At 47.4% G+C, this 23,988-nt stretch overlaps 1 protein-coding gene and 2 long non-coding RNA genes across 3 annotated transcripts in view; 2 read left to right on the top strand and 1 right to left on the bottom strand.

Moving 5' to 3' along the window:
• Positions 1-4,118: 4,118 nt before the first annotated feature.
• Positions 4,119-7,390, bottom strand: LOC120600700 (uncharacterized). Its single transcript, XR_005652267.1, has 2 exons — positions 7,020-7,390; positions 4,119-6,916 (listed from the first exon to the last, which is right to left on the bottom strand). It is a non-coding gene; the product is annotated as an uncharacterized LOC120600700 (long non-coding RNA).
• LOC120600702 (uncharacterized) lies at positions 5,504-8,028 on the top strand. The gene is made up of 2 exons (XR_005652270.1): positions 5,504-5,643; positions 7,389-8,028. It is a non-coding gene; the product is annotated as an uncharacterized LOC120600702 (long non-coding RNA).
• A 1,593-nt stretch (positions 8,029-9,621) lies between these two features.
• Positions 9,622-23,988, top strand: part of STX3 (syntaxin 3) — a 36,323-nt gene continuing 21,956 nt past the window's right edge. The window contains 1 exon segment of the mRNA XM_039860180.1: positions 9,622-9,798. Coding sequence (XP_039716114.1) covers positions 9,769-9,798 — 30 coding nt within the window. The 5' untranslated portion in view covers positions 9,622-9,768.

Genomic DNA, 23,988 nt, shown 5'->3' with positions numbered 1-23,988 from the left:
CCTTTATTAGCTTTAAAAATATTCCTTCAGGGTTCATTGAGGAAGCACCATAAAATTTGTATGGTGCATAGAATGTTGAGAGCTACTGATTTTATTCAAACTAACTTCCAATGCAAATATTTAGTCCCATTGTTTTATTTTCCAGCTTTATTGACATGTAATTGACAGGTAAAAATTCTATATATTTCAGGTATATAACATGGATGTTTCGATATACATACACATTGTGAAATGATTGCCACCACAAAGCTAAAAAATATATTCATCGCCTCATAAAGTCACTTTTTTTGTTTGCGTGGTGAGAATACTTAAGACCTACTCAGAAAATTTTAAATATATAATACATTATTATCAACTGCAGTCACGTTGTACATTAGGTCTCTGGAATTTATTTGCATTATTCCTGAAAGCTTGTGCCCTTTGACCAACTTCCTGTTTCCATGACTCCCTGACCCTTGGGAACCACCCTTCTACTCTGTTTCTACGAGTTTAGCTTTTTTAGATTTCACACAGAAGCGGTGTCATACAGTATTTATTTTTTTGCGTCTAGCTTATTTCAGTTAGCATAATCCCTCCAGGTCCAATTCACATTTTCACAAATGTCAAGATATCTTTTTTTTTTTCCTGCTGACTAATATTCCATTATATATATAATATATACAATATATAATATATATATATATACACACACACACACACATATTTATTTTAATCCATTCATCTTTTTTAAAACTAAATTTATTGGGGTGACATTAGTTAATAAAATGATATAGGTCTCAAGTGTACAATTCAATAATACTTCGCATGTATATTGAACTGTGTGTTCACCACCCGAAGTTAAATTTCTTTCCATCACCATCTATTTGACCCCCTTTACCCTTATCTCCTTCCCGCATTCATCTGTCGATAGACACTTAGGTTGATTCCATATCTTGGCTATTGTAAATAACGCTGCAATGAACATGGGAGTGCAGATATCTCTTTGAGATACCGATATCATTTTATACATATTACTTAATATTCACAATTAAACTATGAAGGAGATACTACTGTTATTCTCATTTTTCATATTAGGAAACTGAGAACCAATATGTGAGTAACTTACTCAAGGTCATCCAACTAGCAAGCAATGGAACCAAAATTTAAACCTATGCTGTTTTAATCTAAAGCAGGAATCAGCCAACTATAGCTTTCAGGCCGAATCTGCAGGCTGCTTGTTTTTATAAATAATTTTTATAGGCGCACAGCCACACTTGTTCATTTTCCTATTGTCTGTGACTGCTTTCATGTTATGATAGCAGAATTGAGCAGTTGTGACAGACTGTATGGCTCACAAAGCCTAAAATAGATATTTTCTGGGACTTCACAGGAAAAATTTGTTGACCCCTGCTGTAGAGCTTAACCCTCTGTCCTGTACTGATTCTTCATATGAAAAAGACTATATTAAAATCTCAACATCAAACATTTTAAATGGTTGAATAATCAAACCATGTTCATTAAATATCAGATGCTAGACGAGATACTGATCACCATGATTAGTCAACAGTTTTTGGAGATTCTAAATAACGCAGTGAGACAAAAAATAAAACGATTCATCTCAGATGATGTAATTTTACACCTAGAAAATGTAAAGAATTTTAATTCAAAACTATTATATTTATTAAGAGAAATAGAAACATCTGGGGTGGGGCCTGAGATTTTGCACAGGTACCAAGCTCCCAGATGACCTTGACTCTGCTGCTCTCCATGTCATACTTTGATTAGCAAGTCTATCCATTGTAAATGCAGTGTTTTGGGAGGTATTTCAATAATCACAGTAATGAAGAGGTGTGAGAATGATCAGGAGTGTTTGCTTTAAAAAAAAAAAGATCAAGGAAAGAATGAAAACGGAAAAGTAGGAAACCCTTTTGAGAACCTCTCGCGTGTCTGGTGTCGGGCTTGGCTCTTGCAGACAGGGGATCTCACTTAATTTCACCACAACTCTGAGATGGATGGTACCCTCATCGCACGTTTAAAATGAGGACGCTCAAGTCCGTAACTTCTCCGAGGTCACCCAGCTGGCAGGTTATATAGCAGCGGGAGCAAGATGACATTAATGACTCGAAAGGAAGCAATGCAGGTAAGTACTCAGTGATCGCAGACTGTGTTTTCAGCATGGTGCACCTGCCCCAGGCTCAGGGGCACAGGAGAGTGGCTTTGCCTCTGCCTTCTTTCTTCGTACCAGGTCTAGTGGAAGAGAAAGATCAGACGGGCATGATGCACTTCCACTACTTCTCAAAAGATGTATATGTATATTTTAATCCATTCATCTGTTTCCGTGTAATTGGAGGAGGGTTGGGGAAGGTATGTGTATCAGAATATGGCTAAATTTAGCAAGTGACATGAGGCTGAGTTTCGAAGGAGTTTTAGAATTTGTCTAGGTGTACGAAATTAACCTCTCCTCAGATGAGTTCAAACTGTATGTTTTTATTTATTTTTCAATTGCAGTTGACATACAATATTATATTAGTTTCCGGTGTATAACATAGTGATTAGATATTTATATAACTTACGAAGTGATCACCCCGATAAGTCTAGTACCCATCTGACATTATAGTTATTATAATATTATTGACCATGTTCCCTACGCTGTACTTTACATCCCTGTGACTATTTTTATAACTGCCAATTTGTACTTCTTAATCCCTTTACCCTTTTCGCCCATCCCCTTAGTCCTCCTCCCATCTGGTGACCATCAATTTGTTCTCTGTATCTCTGTATCTTGTTTCTGTTTTGCTTGTTTATTTTTTAAAACTCTTTGTCTTACTAAGCTCCCTCAAACTTGGAGCGTAAAAATTTAAGCAATAACTGACTATGTAGCTAAGTCTAGTAGCAATTAAACCAGTTTAGAATATCAGATCCACAATCTGTTGATGTTCAAACATTGACCTACAGGGGATGGTCAAGTTCAAAGCTAAGTTAGCCTCTTGGGGCTCTGTTGAAGAAAAACGGGCAGGGAATCGTTCAGAAATGAGATGAGGAGTGAGAGTTGAGAGGGAAACCAGGATTCTATCTGCGCAAATCCCAAAGGCCCACATTCTTCCCTTGAGAAGAGGCCACGGGGAGGGATTAATGGCATCTAGCTGTGAGCTTCCCTCAGTGCTGGGGGGCTTCTCAGAGATTCGGTCTCCATGGTTCCCGGGATATTAAGAAGAAGATCCCAGCTTGGGCTGCACTCAGCCTCGGGGAAGTGGTTCCAGCCTCTCCAGGCAGCAGGTAAGGAGGGTAAAGGAACAACCAGGCTGACTGAGTTGTGGGGCATAGACCCTGGGGAATGGATCGGTGAACCCTGCTGACCTTGGAATTTCCTGATCCTGTGAGGCTTTTCCTGGCGTGGAGTTACGAGTGAATGGAGACAATACTTAAACCTCTTGAAGCTAATCGAGTGACATTATTTAGGCCAGGCATACTAACAACAAACAAGCCTTCAAAACAGACATTCCACTGCTGAGGGCAAGAGAAAGAGAAATCTGTCTCTCTCTAGAAATGTGACCGATTTCCTAGGTTGCCAGAGCGTGGTAAGAAAGAGTTGTCCACTCTCCTTGTAGGAACAGTACATGCTCTGTTGGGACATCCGGAAAATACAGTGTAATCTACTCCAAGTTACACACCCAATGTCTAGTTGATGGTAGATGCTCAAAAAATACTTGTCAAACGAGTGAATGCCTGGACAGCCTACTAATTTCATCGTGTGAGGGATGAGGGTAGAGGAGTATGCAAAGGTCATTACAGACCAGGAAGGGCTCTTCACATGAATATTCACCAGACCCTCAGAGGCAGTACCAATACCCGTAAAAGAGACCCACCAGAGAAGATGCAACATGATCGAGGGTTTCTATTTCCTGCGTTAAGGAGAGACCTGGAGTTTCCCAACACAGCCTTCAAGTAGCAAGGAATGGTGCAGCAGCAAGGGCAGAATAAAGCCGAAATTGAAGAGAACATTTAACTACGACAAAGCTCACAGTATGTCATTTTTTATTCCACTGGGAAAACCCCAGAGGAGCAAATTTGGGAGCGCAGAGTGGAGAGATTTCTCATTCACTCATCGATGACTTGGATGAAGACACAAAAGGCAAGAATAATTTTTTATTTGTATAATATATTTATCACGCTTTGAATGCTCCTAAATAAAGTGCTTTACAATAAAACCCTAGCTACAATGGTATCAACGGCAACTCGCACAATACAGAAGGCAAAAGTTAAATAGCAACAAAGATACTGGGGCTGAGGAATGTTAAGCAATTGAATATAAAACTTAGTATTGGGCTTCCTAGCAGCTAAGGCAAAAAGGGAAACATGAATTACATAGCTCTCACGGTCAAGTAGGATGACATATGTGTGTGCTCATTAAGAGAGAAATGTGTGTCTAGGCAAGGGTGTGGGGAATGCCTTAAGAACTCGAATCTTTAAGGAATGTTGAACATCCCTTATATAAACAATGTGATTTTTTTTTTTTTTATCGCAATGGAATTTGTTATACTTTTTAAGAGGTCTAGAGACATTCTGTACAGAGAGCCTTTTATTTTTAAACTTATTTGAAAACCGATTGATGTTTAAAGAAAACTTTGAGGAATGTCGAAGGTAGTATGCTTGAAAGATGTGGCTTCCAGGAGCTATGGCCTGATGCACGGTTATAGCTTTGAGAAGGATATTCATTAAATTTGTAGATGACAGCGGGGAGAAATTTGTTGGGGTAAAGAATTAGAATTCTGCATAACATGTCAAAGGGCTAGAATGATGAGCTAAATCTAAAGGGTTGAATTTAAGAAGAGTTGATGGTAAAGAAAAAAGAGAGGAAGGAAGGAAGGAAGGAAGGAAGGAAGGAAGGAAGGAAGGAAGAAGGAAGGAAGGAAGGAAGGGAATATACAGCAAAAACCAGCCCAAGTCGAGAGTGCAATATGTCTGGAAAAGAACAAACACATAAATAAATCCCTGGATTTAGCACAGTCTTGGACTGCATAATTGGCAAATACACAGATAGAGTGGCCATATCTAGGTGTCAATTCTGGTGCCAACAGTAAGTGGTTATCTAACTAGGGGTGTGTTATGAAACTTCAGTTTCCCTGCCTCTCAAATGGGAACTTTAAATCAGTAACATTTTTACAATTAAAAAAATAAATGTTCTTCACAGAAAATTTGAAATGTTAAGAAAAGCATTTTTCTCAAAAACGCCTTTAAGAGTTTATTGTTTCCCTTTAGACTGTCCACACAATTGGTATCATGCTATGCATGCAATTTTGCCTCTTCCTTTTTTTCATTTAACATTATGTTATTAGCACTTCCTCACTCTATTAAATGTTTTAATTATAAGTTTTAATGGCGATATAACATTTCATCATATGCATATACCTCAAGCGACAGGAATATTACCTTTTGTTAAGCATTCGTTTTGTTTCCTTATGATAATTATTATTACAGCATCCTGCACATATCTTCATGCACGTGGCTCCATCTTCCAGGCTATGACGGAGAAGTCCAGGGTGTCACAGAGATACGCTCGAGGGAACTTACCTCAGTCCTGGAGGGTGAAGCTTCCTGTCCGAGGCCTGGAGAATGGGTCAGAGTTGCCCAGATCACATACGGGAGTGGGGAGAGCTCTGTGAGGTGAAGTAGCATAACTCTGGCATTAATTGGGATTTGAATGGTGTACCAGGCGAGCCACTCAGCTGGCTCCTGGTCTTTATTCCCTTGCTTTGAGTGTGAGCTGAATCTAGCGACTTGCTTCTAATGCATAGAATCTGGCAAAAGTGATGGAGTATCACATCTGAGATTAGTGACAAAAACACTCTATCTTCCACCATTCTCTGCCTTATTCTCTCTCTCTGTCCCGTCTGCTTGCTCTGATGGAAGCCAGCCACCATGTTGTGGGCTGCCCTATGGAGGGGCCCACATGGTAAGGAACTGAGGACAGCTTCTAGCCAACAGCCAGAGAGGAACAGAGGACTCATCAGTCCAACAGCCCTTGAGGACTGAATCCTGCCAACGACCATGTGACTTTAGAAGCAGATCCTTCCCTAGTAAGCCTTGAAGTGACCCGGTAGCCCCAGCCAACACCTTAATTGCAGTTTGTGAGAGAGAACTTGACACAGAGGCACCCAGCTAAGTTGCGCCTGGATTCCTGAATCACAAAAACTATAGGTAATAAATGTTTGCTATTTCAAGCTTCGAGGTTTTAGGGCAATTTGTTATGCCGCCATAGATAACTCATAGACTGTAGGGGGCAAAAACTACAAGTCAGGAAGTTTATTCTCCATCCTGGTTATTCTCCAACCTTCCTGAAGTGGGGAAGAATAGCTACAGGGGAAAAGTAAGAATCTTTCCTTTAATTCTCTAGCTTCCCTTATCCCTTCCTACTGAACACCACACCCTGGAGACACTGCCTCAAGGTACACCAGCCAGAAAGGGGACTCACCTGTCCCACAACAGGCCCACAAGATGGGGTAAAAGCTCAGTCATTTTCTCCAGTGGGAAAGAAATAAACTTGGAGGAGAGAGAGGGAAGTGCAGCCCCAAGTCTCAGGGTTCTGTCTTTGGTTTGTTTGTAAAGGTGAAATTAAGTGTCGGCTGACTTATAACCACAGTGCAAACACTTGTATTAATCCTGACTCTGTTTAACGGGGAAACAGCTACACTAAGACCTGGTGGGTGAGAAACTAAATACCCCTGTGAGGCAGAGAAATGAAAACACATCAGAAATAAGAGGCTCCTTCCGAGCCTGGAACCGTAAGTCACTGTCCACCTGCATGGAGACCCTATAGTCCACTTGGGTTCAATACCAGAGACTTCCTCACCAGCCCAGGGACTCCCCTTGCCCAGGTCCTGTAGTTACTTTTTTCAGTTTCTTATACACAACTAGCAGGTGCAATCCAGACTTCTGCCTGCCGGGAAAGAGCAAATATTAACATGTTCATATTAAATTAGCAAAATAGGGTTCCTACCTACTAGGAGTTTTACAGAAGGCCTGAAGTCTCTAATAACTACCTTCGCATAGAACGCCATAATAAATGAACTCTGCCGATGCTTCTCTTTCTGGGTTTCTGGACTCCAATTTCAGTTCAGAGAGCTCTTTATACTCTTTTCACTGTTTCAAAAAGTAAGGGAAATCATATAGTCATTTCTGTGTGGCCACATAGGCTAACCGAAAGGTCATTTTTTTTCCTTCATGGAAACATTTTTTTCCCCCCGTAGGAAACCAAATCCCATCCCCCGTCAGTTTTATTGAGGCATAAATGACATATAATATTGTTTTAGTTGAAGGTTCCCAACATAATGATATATATCTATATGTTGCAAAATAAGTTTCGTTAACATCCATCCCCTCACATAGTTACACTTTCTTTTTTTTCTTAGGAGAGATGTTAAGATCTATTCTCTTAACATCGTTCAGATATGTGAGACGGTGTTGGTAACTGTGGTCGCCGTGTCTCGCGTTAGATCGCCCGGACGCGTTCATCGATAACCGGAAGTCTGCGTCTCTTCACCTTCACTCATTTTGCCTCCCACTCTCAGCCCTGGCAGCCACCAGTCTGTTCTCTGTGCCCAGGAGTTTGAGGGAAACCAGCTTTCTTATTATCCAGTAAATATATCGTGTTAAGGATGTGCCATCTTTTAAAATAAGAGATGCGCAAATGAAAATAAAGAATAGATGGCACCCTTGATCTGGCCAAGTTCGGGCATCGTTAGTTCTGATCAGCCCCCTTTTTTGAAACGTGAGCAAGTAGATTGTGTGAAAGCTGATGGCTGTTCTGTGGCAGAAACTGCGTCTAGAACTTAGCCCTCCCGGCTACGCGTCAGCAACTGTTCTACTGTCCAATAACCACTCTTCCTTCATGGAAAGCCTGTCTTAAAAGGACAGATTCCATTCCTTGAATGTGTGGACAAAGGAAATGAGCAAGAAATAATGGTGGAATCTTCGGGGAGGAAAATTTTTGTTCTGTGTAACAAATAACTTTTAGACAACAGTTGGAACTGTAAAAAAAAATTTAAATGGAAAAAAAAAAATTTACCAGGTGTCCTATGGCATGCTAGGCCTTGTCTAAGATGGGAATGAATTCTTTTCTGGTGGAGATGCGATTGATCTCCTACGGTCCTTTTCAGACTTTAACGTAAAGAGTTACTCACATATCTGTCTCCTTGAGGAGAGCCTCTTTTCCTGAAGCCTGGGGATCTAGGTATCCCACAAAAGTTTGAGAAGGAGGTGGATTGTATTTCTGGTTTATTCACCGTTTCCATATGTGACCACCAGGGGGCGCAGAAAGCCTTCTCTGTACTAAAGGTGGGACACTCCACCTAGCGAAGGCCCGCGGTAGAAGGAAGTGCTGGGGATTAGGGCTGAGAACCGCAGAGCTCGAACAGCCTCCACGGCGTACAGACCGTATCATTGTGGCAGGCGATGAAGTCAGCGTGAAGCACGCGCTAAGATCGCAGAAGAGGGCAAAGGTCTGTTAGAATGACAGAAAATATTTACAGCCCTTTAACCTGAATGCATAGAACAGATTCTTTTCCTGATTTGAGAATTGAATCTTCCGACCGTCGGTTCCATTTATTCAGCGCCACCCTCTGCTGGATATGTCATTTGTTTCCAAGGAGGACAAATCGAGAAGAGGGTAGAGAAGCTGGAGGTGGGAGGAGGAGGAGAGGGAATAAAGCCGGGAGGGGCCTTGCGAAGAACCCATCCACCTTTCCAGACGGTACAACCCACCTGGGAATCTCTACACCACGTAGGAAGTGACACCGGCTTAAGCTTTCCAATACAAATATCTTTATCTTCCCACCCGGCTCGTTACCTTAATCAGCCAGGCCTCCTCTGTCACAGCAAACTGTGGAGTGGGTATTATTTTTGATTTATAGATATAGAAACAGCCACCTAGAGACACAGTGACTTTCTGAAAGTTATACAAATTGTTAGTGGCAGGTGCTCTGACTTAAGCATTGAACTGCTTGCTCTTCTCTGAAGGGTCCCGACCGCCGACGCCGTGAAATCTGAACTCCTCGTCCCGCCTCCTCTCGCCACTTCCTCTAAGGACACCCTCTTTCGGCGGCAGCCCGCAGTCCCTGCACTGCGCAAATTCCGTTAATGGGATGCCCTTCCCCTACGTGGTGGAGTTAGTTGCTCCCTCTCCCACCTGTTATAGCACAAATCACACGTAAGAGTTCTTTGTCTGCGGGACGTCGCCCCCGCCTGGCAAGGAACGAGTCTGTCGAGGGCTGGATCTCAGCCCAGGGCCTGGCATGGGTAGTGAATGGCTGTAGAGGGGAAGGATGGAATTGAGGTCAAACCGACCCGCTCGCTCTTCCTCGGCCCTGCAGCGTCATCGGCCAGAGCCCGGCCCTCTGCCCGGATTTCTCGGTTCCCTCCACGGTCCGGAAGCTAGGGCAGGTAGAGCGAGAGACGCCGAGGGGCAGGCGGCGGCCGGGCACGGCCCCTTTAAGGAGGAGCGCGGGCGCGGCCCAGGTGAGGGGCGGGTCCGCGCGCGGATCAGCGCTGCGCGCCGGCGCCGGCCCGAGAGCCGGATTTGGAGCGCGCGGCGCCGGCGGGGCCGGAGGGGGCGGCGCGGCGGAGCCTCCCTTGGCCTCGGACGCTCCTCCTTGCCGGCCGCCGCCTCCCGCCTCCCGCCTCCGCCTCGAGCTCCCTCGGCCCCGGCCGGGTCGGGTCGCCACTTCCGGGCGCTCACCTGGGACGCGCTCACCTGGGACGCGCTCACCTGCCTCCGGGCGCTTGGGCACCAGAATGAAGGACCGGCTGGAGCAGCTGAAGGCCGTGAGTCCCGCCGACCCCGGGACCCGGCGGGCGGGGGCGGCTGCGGGGCTGGAGCTGAGCGGGAGACGGGCTCCCTTTCACTCCCCAAATCCAGGCGGGAGGGGGGCCGGGCCTGCGCTCCCCGAGCCCCAGCCGCATCCCGCGCCGGTCCCGCACCCTCCCCTCCCCACTGACGTCATGTGCCGGTGATTCATCGCGGGGCCGAGATTTCCCTGGATTCCTCTAGTCTCCCCTCCCTCCACCCCCAAGCTGGACAGCGTCAGTCCAGAGCTGGGATCCTCGGGGGGCACTTGGGCCCAGAGGAGCTCTCTGTGAGGTCCAGGGACACCTCACCACCTGCCGGCTGCTGCCCGGCACTGTGCCGGCCTCCTCCGTTTCCTTCCTGGGGGGCGCGGATGACCTCAGGGTGCCCGGGTGACCTCTGAAGCCGTGCGCTAGGTACATGCCAGGATGGGTCCTACTCCTTGTCATCTGGTGGACTGTAATTATTAATTTATCCCGCGTCCTCGGGACAGCCGTGGCCGGGGCAAAGGATGTGAAGGTAGCTCGCCTCCAACCCTGCTGCACAAAGGCTGTAAAACCTTAGGCCACTTACTCTTTTGAGCCTCTTGTTTCCTTATCTGTCAGATAGGGGTGATCATACCTTAGAGATTTGTTACGAGATCAGATGGCACAATGAGACTTAACGTAGAGAACTGTTAAAGCATACCTAGGTTTTGGAGTCAGATATTCATTGACTCAATAAGTAATTACTGAGTGCAGTCTAGGGGCGGGCCCAGTGCTAACCCCTGGGGACTGGGTGACACAGGCTCTAGCCCTCGACACAAAGTAGCCCATATACCTGGGAGCTTGTTAGAAGTGCAGAAGCTTGGGCCTCAGTCTGGACCTACAGAAGATGCTTATTCGCCAGTGTTCCCAGCTGACGCATGATGGTCACATTAAAGTTTGGGAAGCAGGGCCTGGGGAGAACTGGGGCTGCCTGCTGGCCCCACGGCTTACTAGCCGTCTCTTAACCTCTGAGCTGAAGTTTTGTCATCTGTAAAACGAGCGCCTGTGAGGACTCAGCCCCAGAGAGCATGCCGAGCCCTTTGCACGGTGCATGGCACATTGAGGACCAAGAAACTATGATGCTACTAACAGTTAAAGCACTTCGGAAAAGTAGAGACCGCACACAAGTGCGAGTGACTGCGAGGATGACGTCACCGTTGTTTTTCTTTCCCCTCCCTTGTGCCGGGTGAGATCTTCATGACTCTTTCACCTGTTCTGTGTGGCAGGGCAGGGCGATCAGGAAGTGAGAGAAGTCAAGGGGCAGTGGTGGGAGTGAGCCTCCCTGTCCCCTACTTGCTCTTTGTCCCCCGAGCCTCACAACCTCCCAGTTACCAACAGGGCAGAAGGTATTGGCCCTATTTTTGTAGAGGAGGAAACTGGATCTCGGCCTGGGTAGGAGGGATGCCGCAGGCCACAGTGCTGGTCAGGGCCTGCCAGGAGAGGGGCCCAGGCTCCTGACCTCATCCACTTGCTCTTTCTCTGATGCACCTTGGTTGAGGAGGCAGAAAGGGAAGAGAGGGTCACTGCCAAGGTCTTCCCATGTCAGCACACCCAGCAGTCCGAACAACGCGAGACTGAACAGCAGGCAGAGGCAGCCTCCTTTCCCTGAGTTAGGGACCCATTTCCAGAGAGCCCCCTCCAATAGCCCACTGCCAACAAAGAGCGAAGAGCCTTAACGGAGCTTGGAATTCCAGGTCTCAGTGCCGTTGGCCAGGGAGCCCTGGCAAGCCCGTTTGCTTCTCCAAGCTTCCTTGTTACCGTCTGTGACATGGAGCTAATGTCATGGAGGTCCTGGTGCTTCCTCTCTTTACCTCTGGGGGTTGTGGGGGAAGTAAGACCGTGGGTGGTTCAGTTATTGTGGGAGCGCTGTCCTTACGGGAGTGCTGTTCTTATGACTGTGCGGTGGTTATGGGCGTCTGCAAGCGTGGGGGTGCTAGTGTTTTGCAGCAGGGTGATGGGTGGTGACGTGGTGCAGTGAGGACTGGGCCGCAGGTTCAAAGGGTTCTAATTGTGGCCCCGCCACCTAATAGCTGCGTTCTTTATTGCCACTTTCCCTCTCTGTTTCTCTATTCCTCTGTAAAACAAGGAGTTTGGTTGATCTCAGGAGCCCTTTCTGGCAATGTGTACATTCTGGGTGAAGACTGTTGTTAAGGTTTATATCAATTTTAGTTTCTAGTCCAGTTCCTTTCCCTTCCAACCCCCAGGAGAGAGGTAGTTCTCACTGCAACAAGATAACCATCTTCTCTCTCTCATTCTTTTTATTTTTTTATTTTTATTTTTTATCAAGGAAGACATTTGTTAATCTGCATGAAACCAATTTCACACTGAGCAGCCTGTGCAATCTCTTTCTGCAGCATCTTTCTAAACCCCGGGGGAGGCGAGGTGATAACTGCCTCCGATAGCTGGAGGACTGTCACGTGCAGGAAATTCGTTTTGCTCTGTGTAGATAAATGGAGATGTGAAATCGATGGGTAGAAATTAGGACTCTGCACAAAAGCATTTTTAGCGGGCAGAGCTGCCCAAGGATGGGCAGGGTTCGTTGTGAGGGAGGGAGGGAGGCAAGAAGCTTGTCGGGACATTGAATATGGTAGGGATTTGAGCATCTCTTTGAGGGAAGAGAGGCAAATGCGGAGGTTTAAGGCCTCCATCAACCCTGAGTACATGTGGTTGTATAAAATGATTCATTGTGAACCTGTGTGCGAAGCATCTTTTGGCCTCTGGAGTCCATAGGATTGAGGGCTCAGAGTTACACCCCACACCTTTCCCACAAGGTCGCCAACAGGGTGAAATGAGGTAATCTGTGATGATCACCCACTATAGTAAACATGGGTTCCCCCAGCTTGAGCAGCATCCACACCAACGGGCATAGCGCCCTGAGGCCCTGGTCGCGAGACCTGGCCTGTCTCTTGCACCGCTCCTCCTGGTGGGCTTTTTCAGCAGCCTGCTTCTTTGATGACAACACAGGCTCACCAGGAATGTGCAGTTGCCTACACCCAGCCTGTCTCACCAGGCGGTTCTTGCTGACTTCTCACTAGCTGAATTTCGGAACCACTGAGCCCAGACAATGCCAGTCCAGGAACCTCTTGCCTGGTCCACTGTTCACTCAGCAAACATTTACTGAGCACCTACTATGTTCCAGGCCCTGGGGTGGTGCTGGGGTGTAACGGTGATTAATACATTTAACAGGAAGTTCCCAGTCAGCTAGGGAGACACAGAAGAAACAGACACATCGATACTGTTCTCAGGATAGAAGCAGCTGTTGGCCGGCCGCTGGGAGCTGGGGACCGGGCATTAGGGAGTGGGGACACTTCCCAGAGTGGTGCTCGAGTTCAGGTCCCGTTTCAGGTCCTCGTTAAAATCAAGTCTCGTCTCTTCAGAGGCCTGGAGCGTCTCCTAAGAAGAAAGGCGAGGCTCCTGGGTTTCCACGCGCACGCGCACGCGCACGCGCACGCGGCGTCAGTGCTCTCTAACCTCTGCGCGGCGGCGGTGCTCACCCGCATCCTCTGCCACCTCATCCTGCGGGGCGACCTCAGGGGTGCGGTGTTAGTTAGGCCAGAAAACTGCGTGAAGCCCTGGTCTTAGAGAGGAAGTGGTCATATAAGGAAAAACAAAGGCTGTATTTCATGAACAGAGAAGCCCCCCCAAATCAAAGGTAGATAATGATAATAGAGAAGCCAGTGATGTGTGAATAAAGGTCAAGGACTTTGGGTCCTGTTGGAGACTGATCTTCAGAGGACCAGGCAGGACTTGGGCCGTACCGGCCCCTCCAAGGCCAGCGCCTGATGAAATCGACCACTTGGGGCTCTAACGGCCAGCTTTACTCTTTGCTTTCTGTTCTGTCTTGGGTCCTACAGGGCTTGTCTTTTGCCTCCTTCCCCATTCGAAGTTCTGGTGTCTCTGTGGGATCAGGATGCCTCAGGAACATGGAGCCAAACTTCCCCTTTAAAGCTTAATTCATTCTATAAATAGGTATTATTGAGCCCCTGCTGTGTGCCAGATGCCTTGGGCGGTCACCAATCTTAACATCCCGCCTTGAGAATCTCTTCGTTGAGGTTCCGTCCTTTGGTGGTAACATTTCTACCCTGCCAGTGATTTCTTCCCCAGCTCTGGGAGAGTCGTCATGCTGTGAGCAGACAAGAAGCAGAGCGGAGATGAGAGCGATGGGGATTGAGCGGGGGATTACAGACCCATCAGCCAGAGAGGCCAGAAGAGAACATGCCTGGATGAGAGAAGATTAGTTTTATTTTTATTCCTGTGAGTGTGGGGGAGGCTAGGGGACTGGCAGGAGCCGAGGTTCATGTGTCCTCTCTCCCTCTCAGTGCCTCTTTCCCTTTTGTCAAAAGATGGGTATCTTCCAAGACTCTTTCTTTACAAATAATACTCCCTAACTGCAGCCTAGAATATTCCCCCTCCATTCCAGCAGTCCACATGGGCTATATATTGCTTCATAGCAAAATACTGTTCTTGTAAGTCAGCTGGGTTTTTGTCGTCGTTGTTGTTACCATGGAGTGGGCTTCAAACCACCTGCCATTTGTTTTTTATGAGATAGACACTTTTTCTCCTGGGTCCTATTGTCTTTAAGGTCGATGGTTCTATTACTTGTTGTCACCATATCAGCTACAGTCACAATGGTCATTTATTGAGCAGCCACTTACTATCGGATAGGACTTGCGTTAGGTGCCTTATGTACCTTGTCTCTAATTCTCTCAGCCTTGCAAGGCAAGGTGCTGTTATATCTCATTCTCATTCTATAGGGAAGGGGATTGAGGCTCTGTCAATTGAGATCTCAGGCTGGGAAGTGGTGGGATCAAGAATTGAGCCTCTCTTTCTTGCTTTTTTCTATCACCCCACACTGTCTCTGATCATCTCGCCAACTGCGCCGTATGCTCCTTGATGCAGTGTCAGGTGGGATATTCCTCTGGGACCCCAGCGCCTAGCACTGCACATGGTAGTTAGTTACCTATTAAACATTTGTCTGTTGACTAATCGACAACAGATTGGCTCTTACGCATCCCTTATTATTTTGGCTTACTTTTCCCACTCCATTCCCTGCGGGTTGGTGAATCTTTACCTGCCTGAAGTGCACCATTAACTCGGGGAACCCATAAATTTGCTAAAGAAGCCAGAGGTCACTGGTTCCACTCTCCAGGACAGGGATGGATGAGTTCCAAGGCTTCCTGCTCTACCCCAAACCTCAGCCCCGTACATCACGGAAGGTTGTCCTTGTTCAGAAAGAAAATGAAGGAGGAGATGTAAATGTCACAGTGAAAATCCAGCTGCCCCAGTTTTCCCTTGGTAATATCTGATACAGACCTTAAGGTTCAGTTCAAGATCATTGCTGCAAGGAAGCTTCCAGACCCTGAGCTGACAGCATTTACTCTGCCTCCCCTGGGGCTTCCACAAACTCTTTATTTGTGTTGATATGTAGAAGCAGCCACACATGGTTGTCATTTCAGAAGCCACCTACCCTGTTACGTCCTGCTCTCTGAGAGAGCACAGACTCCATGTGCTCTGGTCCCCCTGTGTCTTCACGTCCCAGCCCACAGCTCGGAAAGCTGTAAACTATACTGTCAGCGGATGAACGGGGTTATTCTGCAAATGAATTTACCTGGAGATTTTGTCTTTCCCTGGAGATTTTGTCCGCCCGGAGGGACCTTATCTCCAGGTACTTTTATATCAGGCCCCTCTCCAACTTCCTCCCCTCACCACTGTCTCTGCCGTTAGGTCAGCCTGTTTTCTGGCATTGGGCCGTTTCCATGGCAACATTCCCCAGCTGGTCTGGAGACTGAAGTTCAACCCCCACTTAAAGAGATTAGTGAACTATGTACTGTCTGGGTATGTTTAGCTGTCTGGGTTAGGGCAGCTTGGTATGGCATCAGATTTGCTTTCTTTCTTTTTTTTTTTTTTAATAAACTTTTTATTCTAGACTAATCTTAGATGTACAGAGAAGTTCCAAAAATAGTACAGAGAGTTCCTCACCGGGTTTCCTCCATTGTTAACACCTTAATTACGATGGGACATCTGTCAAAACCAAGAAACGGATATTAGTGCATTGCTATTCGCTAACCTCCCAGCTTTATTTGGATTTCACGAGTTTTTCCACGAATGTCCCTGTTTCTGTCCTAGGGTCCAGGCTGGACACCACACTGCATCTGATTGTTATGTTTTCTTAGCCTCCTGGGTTTTCATGACCTCGTTGGTGCGACATCTGCTTCTAGTGCTTTGGAGTGTGTTTCCTGGCCAGCGATGCGGATGCGTGCTGCAGCCGAGGGGGGGGTGCCGTTAGGAGGCATCGCCCCATGATGATTGACAGCAGGGCTGTGCCTCCAGCCGCCCAGATTCTCTTGGCTCAGGCGCTCGCCGTCTGCATGACCTCAGCAGGTTGCTGGTCCCCTTTATGTTTGGTTGTCTCAGATGTCAGGTGGGGAGGGTTTCCAGAAGATCGTTGTGAGATTAAATGCCTTGGTAAATATAGAGTACGTGTCTTAGAGGATTCCTCAGCCCATGTGGAGTGCTCAAAAAATGTTATCTATTTAACCGTTAATGACCTGTGTTCTAGAAGGATCTTGAGAGGCTGGGGGCTTGTGGGACAGGCTGAAAGGAAGGGTCGAGGAGAAGGCTGAGGGTGGACTAAAGGAGACGTTTTTAGTTCCTTCCCCCTTTCTGTATCTTTGAGAATTGGAGGGTGTGGGGGTGCTGAGGGGTGGGGAAGGGAAGGGAAGGGGAGGAAGGAATGAACAATCCAGGAGGAAGAGGAAGGTATTCTTCGAATCTCCTCCGGTGGCTCCTGGGAGGAGAGAGAAAGGAGAGATGTCTTCTCACCCAAATGGCTTTCTCGGAGGGATCCTTCAGTAAATCCACTCAACCTTCGAAATTTCCCCAAGGAGTCACCGCTGCACACATTCTTTAAATAGGCTTCCGTCTTCCCCAAGCTCTCCTGGATTTCGGGTGAGGTTAGGCACCCCGCCTTGTCCCGGATGTACAATTCTTGTGCTAAGTGCTGTCATCACTCACCATGTGGAATCGTAGTGGCCTGTGAGCCTATCCACCTCCCATCTGAGACCCTGAAGAGCAGGGGTGCTGTTGGGTCTGTGTCTCTCCAGTGTCTGAACGATAGCTTGGCAAACGATAGATGTTTAATGAATACTGTTGGATGAATGAATGAACAAATGGGGACCTTGTAGTGAGAAGGAGAAGGTTGTGGGTTTGGTGGTGGGTTATGAGACCCTAGGTCCTTTTCTAAGGTAATGTACTGTGAACAGTGGATTGGACCTAGGAGCCAGTCCTGGCTTTGTTCCTTATTAGCTGCATGATTCTGGGTGAATTAACCTCCCTAACCACAGCTTACTCATCAGTATAGATACCGTCTACCCAGAGGGCATGTTTATTTTCCATTCCTTTTCACCTCTCCATCTCTAGACATACCTCAGGTCTGGAGAAACAAAAACAGATTGGAATTAACATGGCATGTGGGGATGAAACATCGATGATTTTATATCTAAGGAATGAATGCAAGATCTTTATGTCAAAGATCAGAAACTATTGACCATGTATTGAGACACAAAGAAAATGTCAGACTCCACAGAAAATGAAGTATATGAAAATGAAATATAGACCATATTTCCCTGACAATGACATAATACAGTTAGAAATTAACAATATAATAATAGTCCTCCCTGGGCGTTCCTGCTTTGGATAGTTAAAAACACCTTTCTAAATAACTCTTGGGTTAAAAAGAAAACAAAAAACGGAAATGACAGTCTATTTAGAAATGAATAATAATGAGAGTTGTGAATAACAAAACTTGTGAGATTAGAGCAGAAGCAGAATTCACAGTTTTATTTCTTTAAATGCTTATAGTAGAGAAATGACTTCATTTAGATAAACGAACTAAATTTCAGTTCATTTTAAGGGACCTGCTATCACCTTCTGAGAACTGGCTTTAGAGTTGCACCTTTAGCAAAGACTTTCTTTAGAGAAAATAAGGCCCAGTTTTCTGCTTTCAATGATATAGTCTTGGGCATTTAATAGGTGCCCAGCTGAACATTTCACATACGTTAAGCAATTTAATCCTCACGACGATTCTGTAGGTAGATTGTTCATGTTACAAATGAGGAAACTGTGGCACAGAGAGGTAAAGTAACAAGATCACACAGCTACTAAGTAGCAGAGCTGTGCTTTCAACTCAGTCACATGTATGAAACATGCACACTCCTAGGATTATATGCACCAGTATCTTTTCCATTCATGCATATAGATTAGTCCAATTTAGTTTTATTGGCATTGCAGCGTCCCCCTGAAATAAGCAAGGGCATGTCACCAAGCCGGGTGGGAAGGGCGCCTTCGGGTGGGGTGTACAGGTAGGAATAGGGGCCCCGGGCTCTCACAGACCTGCTTTTGAGTCCTAATGCCACCATTATTAGCTGAATCACTTTGGACCAGTTATTTAATTAAGTAGTTGCCTCATCTTTAAGTGCAGAAGGTAATATTTGTCCCTCCTAGGGTTGATGTGAGACTCAAATAATATGTTTGAAATCACAAGAGTGCCTGCAACGAAATACACACGTATTATCTAGCAGTATGGTTGCTATGGCAGAACGCATGGGGTGGGGTCATCATGAACTTCGGTAATTGTCCAGTCGTCCACCGACTGGCTGGCCTTGGACTAATGTGGTGATGAGTTTATTCCTCAGTATCTTCATCTTATAAATAGGGCCAATTCTTACCTCTAGTCGTCCAGCTAGAATCACATCTTGAAAGTAAAAGTGCGAAGCTCACCTAGGGTATCCAAGTATTTCTCTCCTCTTGATTCATCTGATGAGGGGAAGATGCAAGTCCGTGGGAAGGGCAAGTGTTCTCTCTGGGAGGGTTTTATGGGAAGGTAAAAAACGGTGTGGGAGGGAGAACTGGGCCTTGGAGAAGGGCCATCTGGCTCTTTAAATGGGGAACAGAGCACTGAGTGCCTACCGAGGGCTGCCACGCTTACTCAGAATTTCTGGCTTCTTTTAATTAAAGTAGAGGGACTGGAAATACCAGAATTCGGCAGCAGCCTGTCGTGGGTGTGTGTGTGTGTATGTGTGTTTGGCATTTTTGGAAGGTGGTGGCGTTTGTCTTTGGGAATCCACGGACCCTCATTATAGAGGGAGACAAGTCGGGAAAGTGGGCAGAGGGAGAAGAAAAATCACATTTCCTTGTCTCATCGAACCAGATTAATTGGGAGAAAATCTGGGTTTATCAAGAAGAGTATGTATCTGCCAAGCAAAGAGCTGTTTAAGTGTGGAGAGGAAGAGGTGCAAGAATTTGTGGTCACCTGCTTGTGCAAGGACGGCTCCTGCCCCTGCCAGCCACAGTCTTTTAATGTCCCGCCGTAGGGAGTAAGACCCAGATAGCCCTTCCCAGCCCAGACTGCTGGTCCCCATCCATTATTATTTCCCTCACCCCGAAACTTTCCCGAAAACCGCTGGGCCTTGTGTCTTGTCCTGGGACCCTCTGGTGTTGGCTGGGGTCTGGCACCGAAGGGGGAGAATCAGGGGGCCAGTGAATGGCGTCCTTTTCGTTTGGGATGGCTTCCTGTTTCTTTCTTTGTCCCTTCCTTCTGTCTTGCTGTTGCGCTTTGTAATGATCCTTACGGAATTGCTGACGATTTTAACCTATTTGCAGCCGCGTTTTGACTTGGACAGGAGCAGGGCTCTCTCTCTTTTCCTGAGAAGACGTCCCTTCATTTCCTTCAGTGCTTTTCCAGCTGCAGTTAAGCTCACCCTCTTCTTCCCTTCTCTTTTTCTTCCTCTCTTCCTTTCTTTTCTCTCTTGACAACAGGGCTCTTCCTTAAAATGAAACGTTGTCGTCAGCCCTGGTGTGTAAAGCAGATAAAAGTGAAGCTATGCAGATTGACCCAGCGGCCCGACTCCCCGCAGCCTGACTCCCCGGGTGGGTTCTAAGGCACATCCGAGATGTCTTGGGCTTCACGCAGCCGCCCTGGAAAGCTAAGCTCCTTACGTGGTGAGAAAACCAAGGCTTAATGGAGATAAGTGCTGCGCCCAAGGCCTGCAGCTCCTCTCTCCCAGCCGCATGCTTTCTGCGGGGCTCTCCTTGGCTCCTGGCTGCCCTTGGTATTAGGGGCTTTGAGCGGGGTGCAATGGAATCAGCAAGGGCTTAGGACAGACGACCCAAGCTTGAGCCCCGACTCTGAAAAGCAATAGCAGGGAGACCTTGAATGACTTAGAACTTCTCTGACCTGCAGGTTCTCACCTATAAAATGTAGGTGGGTTTCGTTGACATGCTGTCCGTAAAGCAGTGGGGCGCTGTCGCCACCTGGTAGCTCGTAGGGACTCTGTAGGTGGCAAAGATTTTTTATTAAAGGAGCTAATGAAGAGGGACTCACAGTCAAATAGACTAAGGCTGATTGAGAAGGCAGTTGAGAGGAAGGCAGTGAGCATTGAATGAGAGGAATTGCAGGTTAAGTCACTTCATATTGAGTTCTGGGTCCCGGAATTCATTCTACTCTTTGTCCAGAGACGAGGAGATCATAGCTCTGGCTGCCCTCACTGACTTTGGGGGCACATTCGAGAGGTGGGGGCAGATGATAAGTCCTGAGTCCTAGTTCAGTGCTGGCCAAGTCATTGGCGTTATCTTCCATTGCCTGGCGGGAGAGGCAGCGGGAGGCCAGGGTGGGGGCGTGGGGAGCGGAAGTGGGTGGCTGGGCTCTTGATTCTCACATACGGTTTTTTACTGTGGCTGATGCTGCAGCTACTTAACGTTCCTATTACCACACGCCTTGATTCTCTGATAAAGATGCCGAAGTTCTCTTCTTGGCCATGCTCAGTCATGTGGGCTGAAGATAAAGGGCACGGTGTGCTTCCCTTGCCCTGGAGATCCCCGAGGCCTCGAGGCCTGTAAGAGCATGGCCGTGTGATGTGTCACGTGTCCTGGGGAAGGAGCCCTGGTCCTGGGTCTGCTGGATCCCCTTCCGGAGAAGCCCGGGTGTCACGTGACTCCGGACAACCACATTATCCAGATAATCTGTGATAATGGCCTCTTCTTTGAATTTTCTGATCTACTCTTGTTGAAGTGGTTATTTTATATTTTTGGAAGAGGCACAGCACAGTGGGAGAAACCGCATGGGAAGATGGGAATCAGGAAGCCTGGGTTCTCTTTCTGGCTGTATCGGTACCTCATTATTTGGTCTCAGGCCTTGGCTTGCCCATCTCTAAATGAGAGAGTCTAATGGTAGAATCTGTAAGGCTGCATCCATCTCTACACATCCTGTATCTTTTCTCCCCCTTTCCTGCTTAAAGGTACTTAGATCCAGGTTAAAGCTCTAAAGGAGTTACTTGGTGAGACCTTGTTGATGGTGGTTTTATTGAGTTGTTTCTATGTGCTGTTCATTACGTAAAGAAATTTAAAATGTTATCGTGTTTAATCTTCATAAAAACCCTAGTAGGCATTATTGTTCCTCTTTTGTAGATAAGAAAACTGAGGCTCAGAGATGGTTAAACCGATTGCTTAAGGCTCAGTGACTAGCGTGTGATGGAGTGAGTTTGAGATCCCCTGGTCATCATGGTGTTGTGCGCGATCGGTCTTGTGGACTGAGCCTTTAGTGTGAAAACTTGAGAGCTCCCTGTTCGGGCATCGTGTGTGCCCAGTCTTGCGTTAGAAGCTTTCCACATGGGATCTCATAAAAGCGATAAGGTGTCTGGTGCTATTACCATTCACAGGTAACAAACTCAGAGCGGTAAGAGACTCGATTGACATCTCACAGCCCGTAATCCATACCAAATTCTGCAGCCAGGCCGTGAGGCGCCAAAGCCTTCCCCTTGCCCAGTTCACGCGTTCCCTCACTGGAGGTGGACCAGGCCCGCCCTGCGAGAGCCTGCCGAAAGCCAAGCGCTAGCCGTCCTGGACTTGGGGAAGCCCTGTGCAAATTCCAGGGGGCTCAACAATTTACGTCACGCTGGAGAGCTGGGCGCCTGCCTCCCACGCTGCAGGACACAGTGGTCCCCAGCTTCCAGAAACCGCCCTTCATCCATCCTGTGATGGCAGCTGCATCCCACTTCCTTAGCACATGTGCCTATTTGACGACAGCGGAGCTGACGCACCCATGTGTGTCTGTGTGTGTACGTGCGTGCACACCTACCTGAGGTATCTACCCTCAGCGTGAATCTCTAGAAGAGCTCCTAAGAGAAGGCACTCTCCACCAAGGCTTCCTAGAGGAAGACTGGCTTCCTGTTCTCTAGTGGGGGTCATGCAGTCCTCCTCAGGAGACGAGCTCTCTGGAGGCTGCCGAGAGGCCCGAGTATTGATCATAGTTGATAAAGGGAGCTTTTTTTTTGTCTCGAACTGTAGAAACTGCTGGGTGAGTGCAGGCTTACCGTCTCTGTGGAAAGCTAGTTACTTGCTCAGCTAAAATGGATTGAATTGCTGTTATGTCTCTAGTCCATGGTAAGTACCCATTATACACATGGAATAAATTCATTAATGACAAGTTTTAATTGCAAATGACAAGAGCCAATGATAGTTTTAATTGCAAATGACAAGAGCCAATTCTGGTTAAATGAGTGAAAATATATTAGAAACGAGGGTAGCTCTGGGAACCCAGCAGATAGATGTCTTGGTTGGATGCTGCTGTCATGATTCACGTCGCAGTTCCAGTTCCTCAGGGGGCTTTGGGTCATGACCGAGAGTCTTCCCGTGGGGAAGGCAGGGGCCACCTCCACGAAGGAAGGCGTTCTGGGGCGCTGTGGTAGCTGGGTAAGGCAGCCCTGGCCCTCCACGTGTTCATGCTCAGCAGGAAGCCTGGGTGGAGGAGTGATCAGTAGTAGGAGGCTGTGATGGCGGCTGTGAAAGTTTGCACAAAAGGCATTGGGAACGTAGGGAGGTTTTAAATTTTGCATGCGGGGAACATGTCCGGAGAGGTCAACAGGGAAGTTTGTTCGCACTTGAGTTTTAAAGGCTAAGTAGAATTTTGCCAGCTGGATGAATGCATTTCGGGGGATCTTCGTGTGACAGTTCAGTGATGTGGAAGCACAGTGTGTCCAGGAAGAGCCAGAAGTTCCGGCGCCCGGTCTGGAGAGCGCATCTCAGAGGGGGAAGTGTGGGTGGGGCCCGATCTCAAAGGGCCCTGGGTGCTCCTTCAGGCATTGAGACTTTCAGTCCCAGGAAGGGAGCTGTCACTGTATGACTGTAAGCGGCAGAAGGACATGGCCAGTTCTGAGTTTTAGGAAGATGACTGCGGGGGGCTGTAGCAGTGCTCTTAGATTCAACTCTTCTTCCCACGTGGCTGTTCAACGTGGGCGGCTGATGGTTCCAGACAAGCCAGAGAGTGAGCCAGTCAAAAAGAGACCCCCCAGATGGCCGGAGAGTCCCACATTTCCGTGGGAATCCCCAGTAACTCCATCTTCTGTTCCAGACCAGGAGGATGGTGGCAGGTGGAGAAGAGAGGCCCCTGGTGGCTTTCATTGCCCATAGAGTTCTGAGTGTTTAAGAGTGAAACGTCTTGGCGTAGGAGGCCATAGGCCACTGGAGTTTGTGAAGAAGCAGGTCGTGGGGCGGGGGGGGGAGGGAGGGCAGTTTGCCCCGCCTACCTCCACTCTGGACAACCTGTCCTCCCTCCGTGCTTCAGAATGGGTAGTGCGCAGTGTGCAGTGGTCTGGGAAGAACGTACAGATGGCTCAGGTCTTTGATGTCGGGTGGGAAGAGAAGCCCTTCCTCTAGACGGCCATTTGGTGATTTTGCAGAGGAAGTCGAAAGAGGTTAAGAAAGCCGAGGTCTCCAGGGGTGGCTTCCTTTTCCTTATAAACATGGACCCTGACAGGGGACAACAGGCAGTGCCGATTCCTTTGTAATAGGTGGTTTCTGAAAACAGGAAAGTCTTCCCTCCTACTGCGAGGATTTGAAGCTAGTGTTCTAGAGGAATCGTGGCTAGAAACTATTCGAATATAGATCATGCAGTGTGGAGAAGGGGTTCGGACGTGGGCTCTAGAAGATGAGCGAGAATCTCTCCGTCTCCACATTTATCTAAGTGACATTGCCCGAGTTCCTGAACCTCTCTGTTTTCGGTTCTCTGATTGGAAACAGTTATAGCAATGTCACCACCACCACCAAAACCTGACAATTTATTGAGTACTTACAGTAGGCCAGACACTG

Source organism: Pteropus medius, unplaced genomic scaffold (genome assembly GCF_902729225.1).
Source record: "Pteropus medius unplaced genomic scaffold, Ma_sr-lr_union100, whole genome shotgun sequence".
Lineage (NCBI taxonomy): Eukaryota > Metazoa > Chordata > Mammalia > Chiroptera > Pteropodidae > Pteropus > Pteropus medius.
Note: the sequence above shows the minus strand (reverse complement) of the source record. Positions and strands in the feature narration are given on the sequence as shown.